The sequence below is a fragment of the Thamnophis elegans genome, chromosome 9, assembly GCF_009769535.1.
Source record: "Thamnophis elegans isolate rThaEle1 chromosome 9, rThaEle1.pri, whole genome shotgun sequence".
NCBI lineage: Eukaryota > Metazoa > Chordata > Lepidosauria > Squamata > Colubridae > Thamnophis > Thamnophis elegans.
In genome coordinates, this window is record NC_045549.1 from 32,364,494 (window position 1) to 32,383,742 (window position 19,249).

Consider the following 19,249-nt stretch of genomic DNA (forward strand, 5'->3'; position numbering starts at 1 on the left):
AAGATAGTATTTGGCCTGTTGTAAGACACATGTTAAAAAATGGGAAATCAGCCATTTTCCCTGCTTTTGATAAACTTTGTTACAGGGAAACAAGAGTTGTATGATGAGAATCAAAAGTAAATTGCACGCAGTGGGGATAGGTCCCCTATGAACTATGTGGGTGGGTAAAATGAGAGGGGGTTAACTGTGAATAGGCGATAAATGAATGTGCCTGAGTATGACTGAGAGAAAAAGAGGCTAAGAAAGTTGTGGTTGGAGTGAGATTCTGAAAAAGAGTGAGAAGTTTAAAAGAACAAAAGAAAATAAATGAAGTGTATGATGCATGGATGTGGTAGAACCAGCCACAGAAAGGCACAGAGAGGTATCATGAATAGAGCTAGATTTAGCCCTTCCCTTTTTTCCCATTCTTCACATTTCTTCCATAGTTTTGGCTTATTATTTCTTAATCTGTATTTGCAATTTGCATAACACTGCTTAGGTGACAAAGCATTACCATTATACATATATGCAGAATAATGAAAGCATTATCTGTATCACTAACAGAATGCTTATTTATCATTGTATGGCCTTTATTTGAGTTAGGGCTATTTTGGGGATCTCAATCACCACAAAAATTAGCTTGCAACTGTGTGAGACACATCTAATTTACTCTTTAAATGTTTGTAATGAAAACATTGGAACTGAATTCTGTGCAAATTTACATATGTATGAAATATTTTTCATAAGTGCTGGATAGTATTTTTGACAAGATGCTCAAAACACAATTAGCTCTACCACCTTTCATAGCAATTAGTTGCAATATTTATTAGTTTATTTTCCAAGTAACATTTTAAAAGATGCAGCAGAAAGGACCAAAATAAACTCAAAAAAATCTTTATTTAATATAAATTCTGAGATAGCACATTTTAGAACATAAGCCCCAGTGGTGGATTTAATCACTGTAACAATCACATCTAGGACATTAAAACCCAGTGTCACATTAACAATCCTCTTTAGACATTACTAACTGTCAGAGTTAGTCTGAAACTGGATAGAAACAATTCCAAAATTGTTAAATAGTCTTTTACTTTTGTTCTGTCATTAATGCCTGCTAACTTAGCTGCCATTGAAATTACAAAAACCAGTTGAATCCAAATTCTAGACTTATTGCGGTCAATTCTAAGTATATCTTTCAAAGATCCTGGGTCTGCCAGAGGGCTGGAAAAGAGCTGATGTAGTTCCCATATTCAAAAAAGGGGGAAAAATAGATCCAGGAAACTACAGACCTATCAGCCTGACCACAATACCAAGAAAGATTCTGGAAAAGATAATCAAGCAACGAATCAATGAACAACTAGAAGCAAACAAAGTGATAACCAAAAACCAACATGGATTTGTCAAAAACAAATCATGCCAGACTATTTTGTTTTCTTTGACAGAGTGACAAAATTAGTGGACCAGAGGAATATTGTTGATATAATTTACTTGGACTTCAGTAAGGCATTTGATAAAGTAGACCATAACCTACTACTAGATAAAGCAGAAAAATGTGGGTTAGGCAGCATCACCACTAGATGGATTCATAACTGGCTGACCAACCGCACTCAACGTGTAGTCCTCAATGGAACTGCATCTACATGGAGGGACATATGCAGTGGAATACCCCAGGGTAGGCTCTGTTTTAGGCCCACTACTATTCAACATCTTCACCAATGATTTAGATGAGAGGATAGATGGAGAACTCATCAAATTTGCAGATGTCACCAAGTTGGCAGGAATAGCCAACACTCCAAAAGATAGGCTTAAGATACAGAAGGATCTTGACGAACGAACATTGGCGCTATCTAACAAAATGAATTCAATGGTAAAAAAAAGTAAAATTCTACATTTTGGCAAAAAAAAACCAAAATTCACAGGTACTGTATATGTGGTATCTTGCTCATTAGTAATAACTATGAGAGGGATCTTGGAGTCCTAGTGAACAACCATTTAAATATGAGCCAGCACTGTGCAGCAGCTGCCAAAAAAGCCAACAGAGTTCTAGGCTGCATAAACAGAAGTATAGAATCAAGATCACATGAAGTGTTAATACTAATTTATAATGCCTTGGTAAGGCCACACTTGGAATACTGTATCCAGTCTTGGTTGCCACAATGTAAAAAAGATGTGGAGACACTAGAAAGAGTGCAGAGAAAAGCAACAAAGATGATTAGGGGACTGGAGGCTAAAACACGAACGGTTGCAGGAACTGGGTATGTCTAATTTAATGAAAAAAAGGACTAGGGGAGACATGATAGCAGTGTTCCACTATTTCAGGGGCTGCCACAAAGAAGAGGGAGTCAAGCTATCCTCCAAAGCACTTGAAGGTAGAAAAGAAGCAATGCATGGAAACTAATCAAAGAGAGAAGTAACTTAGAATGAGAAATTTCCTGACAGTTAAAACAATCAGTGGAACAACTTGCCTCCAAAACTTGTGAATGCTCCAACACTGAAAGTTTTAAGAAGACATTGGATAACCATTTGTCTGTAGTGATGTGTGGTTTCCTGCCTAAGCAGAGGGTTAGACTAGAAGACCTCCAAGGTCCCTTCCAACTGTTATTCTATATCTGTTTCAGGCCTCCTACTAAATGAGCAGCAATTATAATACTGTTCTGAACCATTTATGTCCTCCCAAAACAGAAATACTCATCTATCTACAAAACAGACTTGTGCTTAGAATAGAAATTAAATCATCCTTAAACTACTATTAAAAATGGCAAAAAGACCCCAAACTGTTAGAACCCAATCAAATCAGAAGCCATTCCATTCCACATCTTGTTCTAAAAACCAATTATTGCTTCTTCCAAGTCCATTGGGACTGCAATTTTCTTAATGATATCAACAAAGTGACATCAGACTAACGAAAACACATTGTCTGCAAAAATAAAATGATTCCCTACAGCTCACCTTTAGTGAAAATTAGTTTCTTATTGTATATATTCACAGAAATGTTACTGTGCATATACCTGCATCTAAGTAAATTGTTTGCTTGTCCTGGAAACGTAGAATATTATATAAGCCTTATTACATTTAACTGCTTGAAGTGTATCAGAGAGAGAGGCATTTTGTACATCTCCGTAGCAGCTAGTATTTTTGTAGAGATGTGTATCATGCTTGAAAAACCCTAACTTCATTCTAGTAATGAAAGGCAAACATCTGTGGGGCTAAAATGTGATTATGTTAGAAGGGATTATGTAGTAAAGTATATCTATAACTAGTGAAAATTCATAAATATATCTATTAATTGTTACAAGATTATTTCTCCCAAGCTTGTATCATCATGATAATATTACTAAGTGTTCTGTAACAAGACACACTTAAAACAATTGCAACACTATACTGGCCCAATAAGTGAAAGAACTTTAAGACATTTTTAAAATTATAATTTATTAATTCCAGAGTGGTATATCAAGCTATAGAGTACTCTTTTTCCTCTTTACAATTTTGCAAGCAATACATTATACAGCCTCATTTAAAAGAATTAACTTCCACCACTCAACAAGCTAAAACTATGTCTTCATCTGGAAGAATTAGCATAGATTTCCCTGGAGGATGCAGAAGAGATGGAGGATGTACAACTTTTTTGAAAACTAACAGAAGTCATGCAAATAATTCATTCTAAATAAGTATTTTCATACCACTCTGCACAACACTGTATTATGTTGCTAGCAAATAGTAATACTTTCAAAACCATGATAATTACAGTACTTGGCCATGTATGACATTAACCATAAAAGCAGAACTGATTTTCAAAAGCACTTGTATTCAGACTGTGGTAGTAATAAATATATTTTCTCTATCCTATGTTGCTGAAAACTGACATTACAGACTTGTACTGTCCAATTCATTTAAAAAATTAAAATGTCTAGAACTAACATTAAATTTTCATAACTAATGATGATACAAACTAAAATATTATGTAGTCTTATGTAATTTAAAAATTAAACAAAAGCAGCAGCAGTACAATAGATTGTTTGGTTACCAAGGCCTTACTTTCTTTTGCTTTTTGTGTCAGTAGTCTGAAAAACACTAGAGGCAGACATGAGGTTTTCTATATATTGGTCCAAGAACCTGATTTTCTGATTTCAATTTCAAATTTTCTTCTTTAACGGCATCTACTCTTGCAGACAGATCTGTAAAGACATGTAGAGGTCTTTAGCAGCCAATGTTTAGGCAAAACATTTTTTTTAAAAAATTGCAAAGTTTTTGAAAGTCATTAAAATACAAAGATAATTGTATAATGAAATCCATGCAGTGACCCAAATAAATGTACCGTATATACTCGAGTATAGGCCGACCCGAATATAAGCCGAGGCACCTAATTTTACCACAAAAAACTGGAAAAGTTATTGACTCGAGTATAAGCCTAGGGTGGGAAATGCAGCAGCTACCGGTAAATTTCAAAAATAAAATAGATACCAATAATGTTTTTGAATATTTATTTCAAAGAAAAACAGTAAACTAGCGGTGTATTCAATGAAATACTTCACTCACCTCATGATGCTGATGTCCCGCTGTGATGATGATGTCCCTGTGCAGCCGCGGGAGCGATGTCCCGCCTCCTATGACACACGGCACAGTGATTCCTATCATTGGATCACTGTACCAGAGGAGGTGGGACATCGCTATGTGGCTGCTTGCCATAACAAGGAGGAGGTGGGACATCGTTGCAGAGCGGCAGGAGGGGAGGAAGGGGAATCGTAAGACAGCCCTGCATTACATTAGAACGTGAGGAGGGGGGATGGTGCGGTGCGCACTGCGCGGCAAACTGACACAGAGGGAGGGGAAACTCAGGGGCACTGGGCCATTCACGAGTGTCACCCAGCGGCATGGCCCCGCCCCTTTTTCTCCTCCATTTCGGGCAAATTTTTCACTGACTCGAGTATAAGCCGAGGCGGCTTTTTTCAGCCCAAAAGTGGGCTGAAAAACTAGGCTTATACTCGAGTATATACAGTATGTGCATAGTTACAAAAAACCCCCAAACTAATCTATTATCAGATGTACCAGTGGTGGGTTGCTAACCAGTTTACTACTGGTTCGCTCATGCTCATGCACACACTCGTGCTCATGCGCAGAAGCATCTGGGTGGGTGGGCGGAGCCTCCTGCCGCTGTCACTACTGGTTCGGCCAAACTGGGAGCAACCCACCTCTGGATGGGGCACATCAAAGTCAGGATGAGAAAACCAAAATATCCTAAGACCTCTGTGACTGCCAAATGTTTCTCACCAGGACAGGTCTGTCTAGAAAAAGGTAATTTTTTACAATATTTTGATTCACAACTAATTACTAAATTTTGGAAAGAAATCTTGAACTGAACTCATAAATGGAGCAGAAGTTATTGCAATTATTTCATGGAATCATAAGGTTGGAGGTCTTCTAGTCCAACATCCTTGCCAGTGCTGGAATCCTAAAACCATCCAGGATAACAATATCCCAAAATCCTTAATTGTCTGCCTTTATAGTAATCTAAGTTACTTACCCGGAGTCAAAAGGAACTAAAGACACATTTAAATCACCACATTGCTCTAGTTTCCTTAAAAAGCACTGCTTTAATACTGCAGTCATAGCATAAAACTATTAATATTATGTTATTAGCCTATCCCACAAAATTAAAAGAAATATTCAAATATATTTACACAGTTTACTTTCTCTATTAATAACATTCTATCTTTTAAATAATTTGGCATGAAGTTACATATGTAAATTAAGAAACTAACCTTCAAGTGTATGCTGCAGTTCCAAAACCTGATTGATAAGTCGTGTTTTTTCTTCTAATTCTACTTGATTTTCAGTCTCAACAGCTGATAAAAAAACATAATCTTTAGAACAATTAAATATTATAACGCACATAACAACAAAATAATAGTAAAATGCATTCTACCATCCATATCCGCATTCATCATTGTTAAATAGATCCTTTCCGTCCTCAACTTCTTGGGAGATATGTTCTGTTTGAAGGGCAGAAAACAATATCAATAGTATGCACGTACACAGAATCACCGTTTTCCCAGCTTATTATTTTAGACTGACAATACTTGTTACCAAAACTTCAAAATACCAGACTCAGCAGTCATTAAGAATGTCAAAACAGACAAATGATTCAGTAGCTATAAATGCTGGCTCTAAGGGACAAATTAATAGGTATGCTTTTTATTCTAGAAAAGTGATAGGATTCTGCACATATTAAAACTATCCACTTCCCAATTTTTATAACATCTTTGGAATATACACATTCTTAAAACTTTTTACACAATCTTCAAGCAAATATTATTGCAGCCAAAAGAAGCACATCCTAAAATTAAAATGAGTAGCTATCCAAAGGTCCAACTCATTTTAAATATATTTTTGGATCATTTCAGTTAATACTCTGTACAGAATATATATACTTACCTACAGTATATGTGAACAGAGTATATTCACATTATACTGTACACAATACACTTGCATCTTCAAAATTTATCATGGTTGAATGCAATTGTGTTCAAAAGATTGGATGGATCTCCTGTTACCAGAGAGGAAGGGAGGGAGATGGAGGGAGAGGGAATATGCTTTCTCATAAACACATAAAGGGCTCTGACAACAGATCCTAAGCGGGATTCTTCGCATTTCTACCGCAAAGCTCTATCAGAGAAAAACACGCCCTCTCCTTATAGAAAGAAATACGGTTTTGCATCCTGGAACGAAGAAACCTTCGCCTACATCCCATAACCCATCATCCACACATTCCGGCCAATTCCCCTTCCATCACCACGCCGCGTCCCAGCTCCCGCAAGACTCCCCAGAGCAGAAGCGCGCGCTCGACCCTTCTTTCTTCCGATTTCGTCACCTGCCAAAGAGGCTCTCGCCTACTTACCCACCTGCCACAAGATACCCTGGCACTCCGACCCCTGCCGAGTTCAAAAGCAGCCACTGCGCCTGCGCGATGTTTTCCTCGGTCAACCGGTAGCGCACGCGCCTTGTCCCCATGAAACAACGAGGCGGAGCGAAATCGGAGAAAAGGCGGGCTTAAGAGAAAGGAGATTTTCGCCGTCACCAATCACGGCCGAAGAAAAGGCCATGGCTTTTCCCGATGCAACCAATAAGCGGCGGGAGACATCATCAGACGCTTCCTAGTCATTCCACTTGTCGGCTTGCTGCCGTGGATGGAGACGGCTCCGCGAACGGAATTAGAAAGGGAGGCGCGACTGCTTGTTCAAATCCAGACCCCCCGTTTTTTCAGGGGTGTGGTCCTAATTATTTATCTTAAAAAGTCACAGCAGAAAATCGGTTTGAGTTGACAGTGTTTTTTTGAGAGGGAAACAAGGTGAAAATCACGGATTTAAAGCGTGCAGAATCCTGTCTTTGCAGTAGGGAGATACAATAGGGTAAGGTGACCAGATTTTCAGATTGGTAAAGAGGGACACCTTTGACCGTGTGTGTGTTTGTGTGTGTGTGTGTGTGTGTGTGTGTGTGTGTGTGTGAGTGATTAAAATTGTATACGGAGCAACAAAAATTTTCATACAATGCAAAAATAGTATTGTAATATTTTTTTTTATTTCAATATAACTACAATTTACAAATATAAATTGTAACTGTTGCCAAACATCAAAATTTTGATCACGTGACCATGAGGATGCTGCAACGGTCGCTAAGTATGAAAATGGTCGCTAAGTGTGAAAAATGGTCATCAGTCACTTTTTTCAATGCCATTGTAACTTTGGTCAATATACCACCTTTCTTGCCGCAGTTCTTAAGTGAATAACTGCAGCTGATAAGTTAGTAACACAAGTGATCTGGTTTCCCCGTTTGACTTTGTCAAAGGTCAACAAAAAGCAATTACATGACCCCAGGACACTGAAACCATCATAAATACGAATCTGTTGCCAAACATCAAAATTTTGATCACGTGACCATGAGGATGCTGCAACGGTCGCTAAGTGTGAAAATGGTTGCTAAGTGTGAAAATGGTCATCAGTCACTTTTTTTCAATGCCATTGTAACTTTGGTCATTATACCACCTTTCTTGCCACAGTTCTTAAGTGAATAACTGCAGCCAATATTTTGTATTTTGGATAGAATCTTTTTTTTTAATAGTCTAAGACAATTTAAAAAAGAATCCACACAGAATAAAACTATTTTAAAAAATCCTATGCACAATAAATAAAATAATATTTTAAAATACATTAAAAAATAAAAGGAAAAAAACCCGGCTCACTTACCAGCAGGCAGGAACTCCAAGTCAATCCAGAATGATGTAGATGTTAATACAAGAACTGAGCAAATTAAAATGGTGAAATTAATCGGAAATATTTTTCAAAGAAACTTTGCCACCCATTTTTTTCCACACGAGCCGACCCCAACATCTGTGCCCCTCCCCTCTGGAAAATCCAGGAAGGAACACTCGCTACCTCTCTAGCCAAGTACCGTATATACTCGAGTATAGGCCGACCCGAATATAAGCCGAGGCACCTAATTTTACCACAAAAAACTGGAAAAGTTATTGACCGAGTATAAGCCTAGGGTGGGAAATGCAGCAGCTACCAGTAAATTTCAAAAATAAAAATAGATACCAATAATGTTTTGAATATTTATTTCAAGAAAAACAGTAAACTAGCGGTGTATTCACATGAAATACTTCACTCACCTCTGATGCTGATGTCCCGCTGTGATGATGATGTCCCGTGCAGCCGCGGGAGCGATGTCCGCCTCCTATGACACCACGGCACAGTGATTCCTTATCATTGGATCCACTGTACCAGAGGAGGTGGGACATCGCTATGTGGCTGCTTGCCATAACAAGGAGGAGGTGGGACATCGTTGCAGAGCGGCAGGAGGGGGAGGAAGGGGAATCGTAAGACAGCCCTGCATTACATTAGAACGTGAGGAGGGGGGATGGTGCGGTGCGCGCTGCGCGGCAAACTGACACAGAGGGAGGGGAAACTCACAGGGGCACTGGGCCATTCACGAGTGTCACCCAGCGCATTGGCCCCGCCCCTTTTTCTCCTCCATTTCGGGTAAATTTTCACTGACTCGAGTATAAGCCGAGGCGGCTTTTTTTCAGCCCAAAAGTGGCTGAAAAACTAGCTTATACTCGAGTATATACAGTATTTCCTGGAGCTCTATGGTACTGGGTCATCTTTCTTATAAAAGTGAGTAAAAGGGGCGGGGGGAGGGTCCGTTTTGTTGCTTTAACGTTTAATATCTTCAATGAAAGTACTGAGACAGAGAGAGGTTAGACAGAGTGTCTTTTGTCCTTGCGCACCTTATTTGTGGGGTCATATATGTCTGCCTATTTAGTGTATTATTTACTATTTAGTATTTAGTGACCCATTTGTCTGTCCATTGGGAATCAATGTTAAGGTGCTTGTGCAGATGTGCAAGTGCCCATGGGGACTGCCTGGATTTCAGTCTTCCTGCTGATAAGTGAGGAAAATCGGTGTGCACCGGTAGGGGTGAGTTGTTCATAATTTTTCTGTATTCTCTCACTAGTGCATCTTGCCTTTGTAAAGCTGGAAGTACTATATAGCTCAGAACAGGAAGCCAACAAGTCAGAATCCATCTGCTTATAATCCTCATGGTGGTGTTGAGTATGGCATCTAATTTACTAACATGGCAGCTGTGAAGGACACAGTATTCTGCTGCGGAGTATACCACCCTACTGATGACTGAGGGTAGCAGCTGAGGTTGTCCATTTAGTTCCACATAATTTTTGGAGTATGCTGTTCCTAGTATTGATTTTTGCCGCCATATTCTCCAAATACATCTTTAGGAGAAAGTCCGTTCCAATGCTACTCCAGGATACTTTGGATGGGGATTATACTGGAGGTAAATTGTTGTTTAAGTAGACCTTTGAGTCTATATGTTCATATTTATATTTTATAAAGGAAACAGCACTTTCTCATATGAGCCTCCGTCTGAATTGATATAGCTGAGGGGTTTGTCACCTCTCACAAATTACTCACACCTAAACATAGCTGGATTAGGGACAATCTGATTAAGCATGTACATATTTATTTATTTTATATGCTGCACATTTTACTACAAGTGACATATTACCTACCAGTCTTTCACTTCGCAAATACTGTATATACAGGTAGTCCTCAACTTACAACAGTTTAGTGATGTTCAAAGTTACAATGGCACTGAAAAAAGTGTCTTATGACCCATTTTTCCCACTTATGACCATTGCAGCATACCCAAGTCATGTGCTCAAAATTCAGACACTTGGCAACTGACTCATATTTATGACGGTTGCAGTGTCCCTGAGTCAAATCAAGCCTTTTTCAACTTTCTGACAAGCAAAGTCAATGGGGAAAGCAGATTTACTTAACAACCGTGTTTCTAATTTAACAATTGCAGTGATTCACTAACAACTATGGCAAGAAAGGTTGTAAAATGGGGCAAAACTCAATTAACAAATGTCTCACTTAGCAACCAAAATTTTTGTAATCAATTGTCATAAGTTGAGGACTACCTATACTATAATTTGGGTAGGGTGGCTATTGTTCTATTTTACAGATCAAGATTGAGATTGAGAAAAGGTTGCCTTTTCCCAGAACCATTTGTCCTGCAATCTTTTTATATTTTTCAAAAAGAACCCCAACAATGTTTACTAGAAATAGTTCAATTGTGAACACAATTGGGAATAGGAATTCAAGTCACTAAGTGAAACCGTAAGTATGATCCTACTTCAGCTTTCCTTTGTTTACAGATCTGTACAATTATTGGTTGTAAAGTTACTTTGTCATCTGTGTCATAACTGTGAATAGTTATTAAATCAGGCAGCTGCTAAACAAGTCACCCTGTAATACTCTGATGAGTTCATCAGTATTGATTCTTTACTTCCGGTTACACAAACTTTCCACTAAAACAAGTCCATTAATTTTTCCAGTCTGCATGAGGCCCCTTAGCAGCCTATGGATGCCCATGTTAATGCTGCTTTTCTTGAATTCTCCTCTCCAGATTGCCTTGCCAGGTGTTTGATAGGGAAGGAGAAACACCTTCCACAGAACAATTGTACTTGGTTGCCAGGCAGCAACACGTTGTCTAGCTCTTCTCCCTCAGCTTCATGCCAAAATTTTGCCTCCATCCCATTTGTATAAAACGGGCTGTACATTTCTATCATTTGGGCCTCACCATGGCAGCATGGTTGTTGAATTGTGTGAGGAGAGGTCATCTTGCTCCATTGATGAGCCCATGATGGTTCACTATGCCATTTAAACAGTATTACTATCAATAGCTCTGACTGCTAAAGCTATCATACTTAACACCATTAGTCAAAATAAACTAAGCCTATACAAAGGTGTTTTTAGAGAGCTTTATCCTTTTTCTCATATAAATGATATAGGCAGAACTGTTGCATGCAGTTTGTTTCAGATTAAAAAATATTTTAAATTTTTTAATTTCTGGAGGTGGATTTTTAGAACATAAATTTGATTTTGGAATTTCAAATGACTTTTTTTTATTAACTACTAAATATTGCTACAATAACACAAAACTACATCTCTGTTCTTGAGCTGTATGTTTCTAGCAGCCAAGATAGATATTTGGACATACAAGTTAAATCCTTCCAGTTTGATTTAATTCAATCCTCAAGGAAACCAAGCACAGTGTGTGTGTGTGTGTGTGTATGTGTGTATGTTATGTATGTATGTATGTGTGTATGTATGTATTTAGTGTCACAACCCCTGGTATGCCCAAATATGGGAGGAAGCAGATTGCTTCCATTCTGTCTATCGGCTCGTCACAAGAGACCATCACGACAGAAACCCAATATTTTTACTGTTGCCTTTGTTACATTATTTATTTATCAGCAAATGCAACACACACACACACACACACACGCATGCATGCATTATTGCCTGCAGTTCTCCAAAATATACGGAAAATATCAGTTTCCTTTATTTTCTTCACCAAAATGGATTCATATGAATTCTTCACTTTCCATACATGTAATATCTGTTGTTTGTAAAAAGAATGCTTGAAGTTCCTAAGTGGTGTATCTTAATAATTAGGTTTTATTTGACCAAATAAGATGTAATAACTTTACCCTCTGAAGAATTGGCAAACAGAACTAAGTGGAATACTCTGTTTTAACTTCACCAGTAAAGAAATATGAAATCAATAGCCTTCACAGACAGCATGTATTATTTTTAATAACATTTCTGTCTTCTGTATATCATTATGTTCCATAGGCATTTCTTCCTTTCACATGTAGAGCCATAGTAAAAGTGTTCTATATAACTTTAGGTTTCTATTTCTTTTCCTTTCCTTTTGATTCTTATTTTTCTAAAATTAATTTAATGAAAGCATATCAAAATATTCTTGAATAAAGTATCATACTATGTTGGACTTACGTTTAATGTTAATTAACTTTGATAGCACAGTACTAAAATAACTATCTAACATATAAAAGCAAGGGTCTTGCTTTAAATACCAGTTAAAGGTATTAACTGAACTATGTTTACCCATACACAATTAAAGTTTCATCACCTACTTTTATTCATGAAGATCTCATGCAATTTTGTATGTATTTAGAAAAGTAAAGTAAAACCAGAACCATGCCTACAACTGCTCTTTAATCCTCTGCACAAACAAATGAATGAACTCAAGTCTAGTTTATTAAACGGAGAGAGGGAATTTGATACATTTTTTAACAAATGAGTTTATCTTGTTATTAATTTATGTGTTCACTGTTGTGTGCTGTTGCATTTGTGGATGTCTGCTTTCCTAGCAGAGGGAACCAAAACTTGTAGCTCACTTGTCACCTGATGCACAGGAGCTATGGTATTAGTTACAGGACCTTGTTGTCCCAGTCAACAGCCAATGCAGTATGGAAATTTGTTTTCTAGTGTTCAATATTTGGAACAGATGTTTGGGATATTCTTGGTTCAGTATCTTGGTTAAAGCCTGTCTAGCTTGGCAAACGTAATGATATCTAAAAAAGAAAGAAACCTGGTTGTGAATAACTTCTGAATCTAAATGTTCTGCCTATTATTGGCAATTACAGGTAGTCCTTGACATCACAATTGGGACCAGAATTTCTATTGGTCAGTGGTGCAGTTGTAAGGTGCAATGTCACATTACTGGTTCATGTAACAATGGCAATCTCCGCATTTCCCATTCCTGTCATGAACTAAATTCCATTAGCTGGGCACCCACCCTAGTCCAAGCCATTCCTGGTTTGATCCCTCCTAGCCCTGAGTCTCAGTGAAGCTAAGAGACTTCCTCTTCAACTTCTCCTACCCAGCTGTCTCCCCCATCTCTGTCTCTCTGTGCATGCTGCATCCTGCCTGGCAGGGTAGCAAGCAGCCCCAGGAACTGCAGAGCTGATGAAAGGGCATTAGATTTGTCATTAGGAATAGGAATAAGGAATAAGTTTATTTATAGGCCGCCCTTTTCCCTGAGGGGACTCAGGGCGGCTAACAACTTATAGGGAGGGGATACAAACAGTAACATATAACATAACACATAATTAAAAAGTAAACAACATTCATTCAACATTCGGGTGGGGGCGGATCAAATCTTTACCCCCAGGCTGGCGGGATTAGTTATGCTAATACTATTAGTACTATGTAATAAATCTTTATCCCACCTTAGAGAGAATATTCTTGTAAAACAGCTCAGAAATATAGTCAAATTAAAACATTTATAACTATATAAAACATAATTAAATACTCTATCACAGTTACATTAAACGGTAACAGATGGTGATAGCAATAAAAGAGCATTCAGCTCTATAGACAGAGATGGCAAAAGCAGCTAGAGCTCAAGTGCATTATAAAAACTATATTTAAAAAGTGCAGCAAACATTATGAGTTCCTAATGGGGTTGAGCCACTGAAACCTGTAGAATCCCACTTGAAAGAGAATCCTATCAGGGTGGGAGAAGACTTGTCTTTTGTGCTTACAAGGGTTAAAAGTGGATCTCATCATGTAGGCAGAGTGATTTGCCTAAGGACAGTCCTTCAAATTCTCAAACTGTTCAGGGTTTTAGAAATTAGAACCAAGAAGTACAGTACTTAGTTTAGATTGGATAATTCCCCTGTCAATATGTAACTAATGTAAACATTGCACATTTTGCCATTAATTCAAAGAAACAATATGAAATATATTTGTCTTAGTTCTCCATTCCTTTTATCTGACACCTATATTGTCAGCCTGGTGGCGTAGTCCAGAGAAGCAGCACACTCAGAAGTTCTAGCTCTAACTTTATTGGGAGTTTACTTTAACAAAATCTTGCAAGTTCATGTCTCCCATCTTGCCTTTACTAGGCAGGGACCATTCTGAGACATTTGCCATATTCCTATTTCTTCTGCACACTCAGCCTTTCTTAAAGGTAAAGGTTCCCCTCACACTTATGTGCTAGTCATTCCCAATTCTAGGGGGTGGTGCTCATCTCTGTTTCAAACCCGAAGAGCCAGCGCTGTTTGAAAATGTCTCTGTGATCATGTGGCTGGCATGATCAAACACCGAAGGTGCATGGAATACTGTTACCTTCTCACCAAATGTGGTTCCCTGTTTTTCTATTTGCATTTTTACCTACTTTCGAACTGCTAGGTTGGCAGAAGCTGGGACAAGTAACGGGAACTCACTCTGTTACGGAGGTAGGGATTTGAACCACCGAACTCCTGACCTTCTGATTGACAAGCTCAGCGTCTTAGCCACTGAGCCACCGCATCCCCTCAGCCTTTCTTACCTGACCCTTATCTACTCTGTGGTACTTCCCCTGTCTCCCAAAATCATTCCCACATATGATTACAATCCACCCTATGCATTCTAAATTATTTCAAAATCCAGACCATTTCATGTTTACATGAGAGGGATCCACTTTTAAAAAGAATATAAAAAACTCTTTTTGCTTTAAGTAGTCCCAGATAAAACATGCAGTCCTGTAGATAAAACATGCCCACAGAAGGAAAGTAATTGGCATTCACATTCCTGACGTGGCTGGGAGTGGAAAAGCAGGAGGGAATCCACATGTTGGGGGCTGAGGTCACTGAGGTCAGGACAAAATACCAGCTATTGCTAGAACCTAAGTAGATATGAAGGGGTTGAAATCCAAGAAGGGATTTCTTAATCCACCCTCATTTCTAGCTGGGAGACAAGCAGTTGAAGGCCGCAGTGTGGAAAACTGAATGGATGCCGCCTGTCAATGAATATGGTTGGGGGGACAAGAGCTTGCCTCCACTACAATGACCTTTATGCTAGTGAGAAAGTGTCTGTATCCCTACAGAATGGAAGAATAAGGGAACAACAATGACATTAATTGGGTATTCTAAATATGGAATGCATGGTGCTTGACCATTTTTCTCTTGCCTTGTTCTTAAGTCTTGTGTATTTAAGTTATCAACAGCCTAACTATAATTTTTCTCCCCAGTGCATTCACTATTGGGTGGGGGATGATTGCTGGTGACATCCATATACATCCATGTGCATAGCTGCTTTGCAGTTTTTCAAAATGACTGTTAATTTTAACAGATAGAATTGCTAATGTTAAAATATAGAGCAGAGGAAAAATCTTGACCGAGCAAAAGTTTTTAATTTTGGCTTTCAAAATTATTATCAAGGATAATAAAACAAAACAAAAGGAACATAAAATACAATAATCAGGATTATATTACTGGCACCAGCACAGCCCAAATGTGCCAGTATCAATTTCCTTCATTTAAATTTCTCCTGCCTCTTCATCCAGGTGTTCAGTTTTCTGTTCCTAATTACAAAATTGCATACAGTATTATAAATTCAGCACTGATTTAGGTGACAGAGGCATAAAGATTTTCATAGTGGCAGTTTTAATCTAGTCCTTAAAAGGTTTTGGATTGTCCTGTTTCCGAATAGCTTCAAAGAAAACCACTGCAATCAAGAAAACTGATGATGAATGAAAAGTAGAAGGACGACTTTGTAATTACTATCACTGTTAGCAACGGCAACGAATAGAATTATAGCCGCTGTTGCTATTGTCAATGGTAGCCAGGCAAAGCCGGGCCTAAGTTGTCCCAGGCTACATTAACTTTTGCTAGTAACAGATTTGAAACATTTTTTAAATGCCATTTTCTTGCCTACAGATTGCAGTCACAAATATTCTGAAGAATTGCATATTTGATTGGGTTTGTGTTTAAGTGTTAAGTATTTGTTGGACAGCTGAAATTCACTCATGACTAATGCAAAAAAAAACAAAACAACAACCCCCAAACCAGTGGGAAGAACTATAAAATGCATATTGGCAATGCCTGGGAATTCCCATCACTTTTATCTTTGATGAGGCGTTGGGTGTGTTCATTTAATTGTCTTAAGCCTATTTTAGATTTAGGACAGCTTTTTCTGGCAACCAAGCTGCCAAATTAAAAGATAGTATAGTAAACATGCACAGTCAAAAAAGCAGATTACAGTTTACAGCCTTCAGAAATATTTCATGTATTGGAACTGTGGCAGAGAAAGTGTGTTATGATTTGGAAAAGTTTTCCTTATTACATGTTGCTAGAAAGGAAATCCAAAACTTCAAAGGATGAAAAAACACAAGAAAGGCCAGACTACATTTTGGTAGATTCAGCTCCTGAACAGATGTTCTTATTTTTATAATAGAAGAGGTGTCCTTACTCCAATATGAGATTTCATATGTGAGATAGCTATTTCACATATCTCCTAGCTGCAACAGACAAGTTTGTGGAGTGTTTCCTTGTCTTTTTGAGGAGGAAGTATGCACAGACCAGACTGTTGCATATACTTGTCTGTGTATAGATTGTCTTCCACTGTATGCATATCATGTGTGGCAAAGGTGGGTTCCTACCGGCCATGCCGGTAATTGCGAACCGGTTGGTCGGTGAACCCGGAAGTAATTAACTTCCGGGAAAGCCGGTACTGGTCCTGGCCCCTGTCGCTGCAAAGCGCCCTTCCCGGTGCGTCGCAGCTCGCTCGCTCCCCCGCCCGTCCGCACTAAGCTAGCCCAGCCTGCTGCTCACTGATTGGCTGGAGTCCAGCCAATCAGTGAGCGGGCTGGAGGCGAAGCGTTTAAAAGCTTCACGCTTGACCTCCATTTGAAAACTCCCTTTGCCTTCCAGGAGCTTGCTGCTTCCCCCTCAGTTAAGCAACTAAGCCCCGGCGGCGGGACTCAGGAGGCTTTGGGTGGGCGGCGGTGGCCCAGATTTTGCAAGGGAAGGCCTCCCTGAAGGCCTTCCCTTGCGAAAGCTAGGCCACTACAGCCGCTACCTCCCCCCCCCCGGCTTCAGCCATGTGGCATACACCAGTCTGTGGCTTTTGCGAAAGCTGCGGGCTGGCATACGCCACGTGGCCGAAGCCGGGTGGGGGTTGGCGGTGGCCTAGCTTTCTCAAGGGAAGGCCTTCAGGCCTTCCCTAGCGAAAGCCGCAGGCTGGCGGCGAAGGCGGCCTAGCTTTTGCAAGGGAAGGCCTTCAGGCTTCCCTAGTGAAAGCTGCGGGCTGGCGGCAAAGGCGCCTTTTGCGAGGGAAGCCCCCTGCCCCCCTCTCTCCAGCCTCGCCTGGCTGGCTAAGCCTGCCAGGTGACCTGCTTAGTGTCTTACCTATTCCTGCTGCCCTCTGCCTGCCTGCTCCCTGTTGCTTCCATCCATTGCGACAAGGATCCATCGCATTGGAATGCTGCTGATTCTGCCTGCTGGTAAGTGACCCGGTTTTTTTTCTTTTATTTTTTTAATGTATTTTAAAGTAATATTTATTTATTGTACATAGATTTTTTAAAAAATAGTTTTACTTAAAAGTATTGAGTTTTACTTAAAAGTATTAAATAGTTTTACTTAAAAGTATGTTTTACTTCAATTTATTGTGTGTGGATTCTTTTTTTAAATTGTCTTAGACTATTTAAAAAAGATTCTATCCAAAATAAATTAAAATAATTTTTTTAAAATAGTTTTACTTAAAAGTATTGAGTGTAGAATATTTTAAAATGGTTTACTTCAATTTATTGTGTGGATTCTTTTTTTAAATTGTCTTAGACTATTTAAAAAAAGATTCTATCCAAAATAAATTAAAATAAACCATTTTTAAAAATTCTATACTCAATACTTTGAAACGTATTGTGCATAGAATTTTTTTAATAGTTTTACTTTAAAGTATTGAGTATAGAATATTTTAAAATGGTTTACTTCAATTTATTGTGTGTGGATTCTTTTTAAAATTGTCTTAGACTATTTAAAAAAAGATTCTATCCAAAATAAATTAAAATAAACCATTTTTTAAAATTCTATACTCAATATTTTGAAATGCATTGTGCATAGAATTTTTTAAAATAGTTTTATTGTAATTTATTGTATATGGAATATTTTTAATGGTTTCATTTTAAATTATTGTGTGTGGAATAGTTTGAAATGGTTACAGTACAAATTATTGCTGATGGATTGAAATAATGGTTACAGAATACAGTACAATACCTTGAAATAATTACAGAATAAATTATTGCTGGTGAAATTTTTAATAATGATCACAGTATACTATAGCTGGTACAATACCTTAAAATAGTTATACTATAAATTATTGCTGGTGGAATACTTAACAATGGTTTTTAAGGATTTCTTTTATTTAATAGAATATTTTTTAAAATTATTATTTGGGGAATTTTATTTTTAATTGTTTATAAAATATATTTACTACAAGAAATGTTATTCCTTTTGCATATGGTTTCTTTGTGATGCAATATGTTACTTTTAAGTGTTCAGACGAGGTTTATGTGTCTCAAAGTGGCTGCTTTTCTATGGGCAGGCCAGGTTGGTGCAAGGCAGCTTTGCCAGATTTGGTGTGTTTCACCCTCGTTGTTTAGGTAATTCTGAGGTGGTTGATGGTTCTGTGAGCGCCTGTCCTTTATAATTTCCCACAATGCCTTGATGGTTTTTATTCCAGTGACTTTGTTTTTCCTGTCCTTAGGCTTAGGAAAAAAAAACTGGATTCATTGGCAGTCTTTTTTGGGGGGGATTCTTATTTTTGGGTTTTCCTGGCACTGTCATAGTTTGTGTGTGTGTGTGTGTAATGTCCCGCAGTTATCTATGCTTTAATAATGATCTAGTAATATTTCCTTATACGTTTTAGGGACCTTTCCTTACATAATTGGTGTTTTCTTTCATACTTTTGGATTTCTAATTTCTGTTTCCGTTAGTTGGCAATTGCTAAAACCAATCCCTCGTGAAAAAGTATTCAAAGCCTTCTTGATTTTAATTGTCAATTTATTTATTCCTGCACATTGTAATATTTATTCATTTACATATCTCTTTTTTCCACTGTTGTGCAAA

General features: G+C 38.2%; 1 protein-coding gene and 1 long non-coding RNA gene across 3 annotated transcripts in view; one reads left to right on the forward strand and one right to left on the reverse strand.

Moving 5' to 3' along the window:
• Positions 1–3,385: 3,385 nt before the first annotated feature.
• On the reverse strand, positions 3,386–6,942 carry SCOC (short coiled-coil protein). The gene is given in 5 exon segments (XM_032224491.1): positions 3,386–4,079; positions 4,081–4,151; positions 5,736–5,819; positions 5,900–5,966; positions 6,872–6,942. Coding segments are annotated over 4 exon segments (249 nt in total). The 5' UTR covers positions 5,922–5,966; positions 6,872–6,942; the 3' UTR covers positions 3,386–4,007.
• A 208-nt stretch (positions 6,943–7,150) lies between these two features.
• Positions 7,151–19,249, forward strand: part of LOC116513593 — a 46,213-nt gene continuing 34,114 nt past the window's right edge. For both annotated transcript variants that reach the window (XR_004256005.1, XR_004256004.1), the window contains exon 1: positions 7,151–7,382. This is a non-coding gene — a long non-coding RNA (uncharacterized LOC116513593). The remainder of the gene's footprint in view (positions 7,383–19,249) is intronic.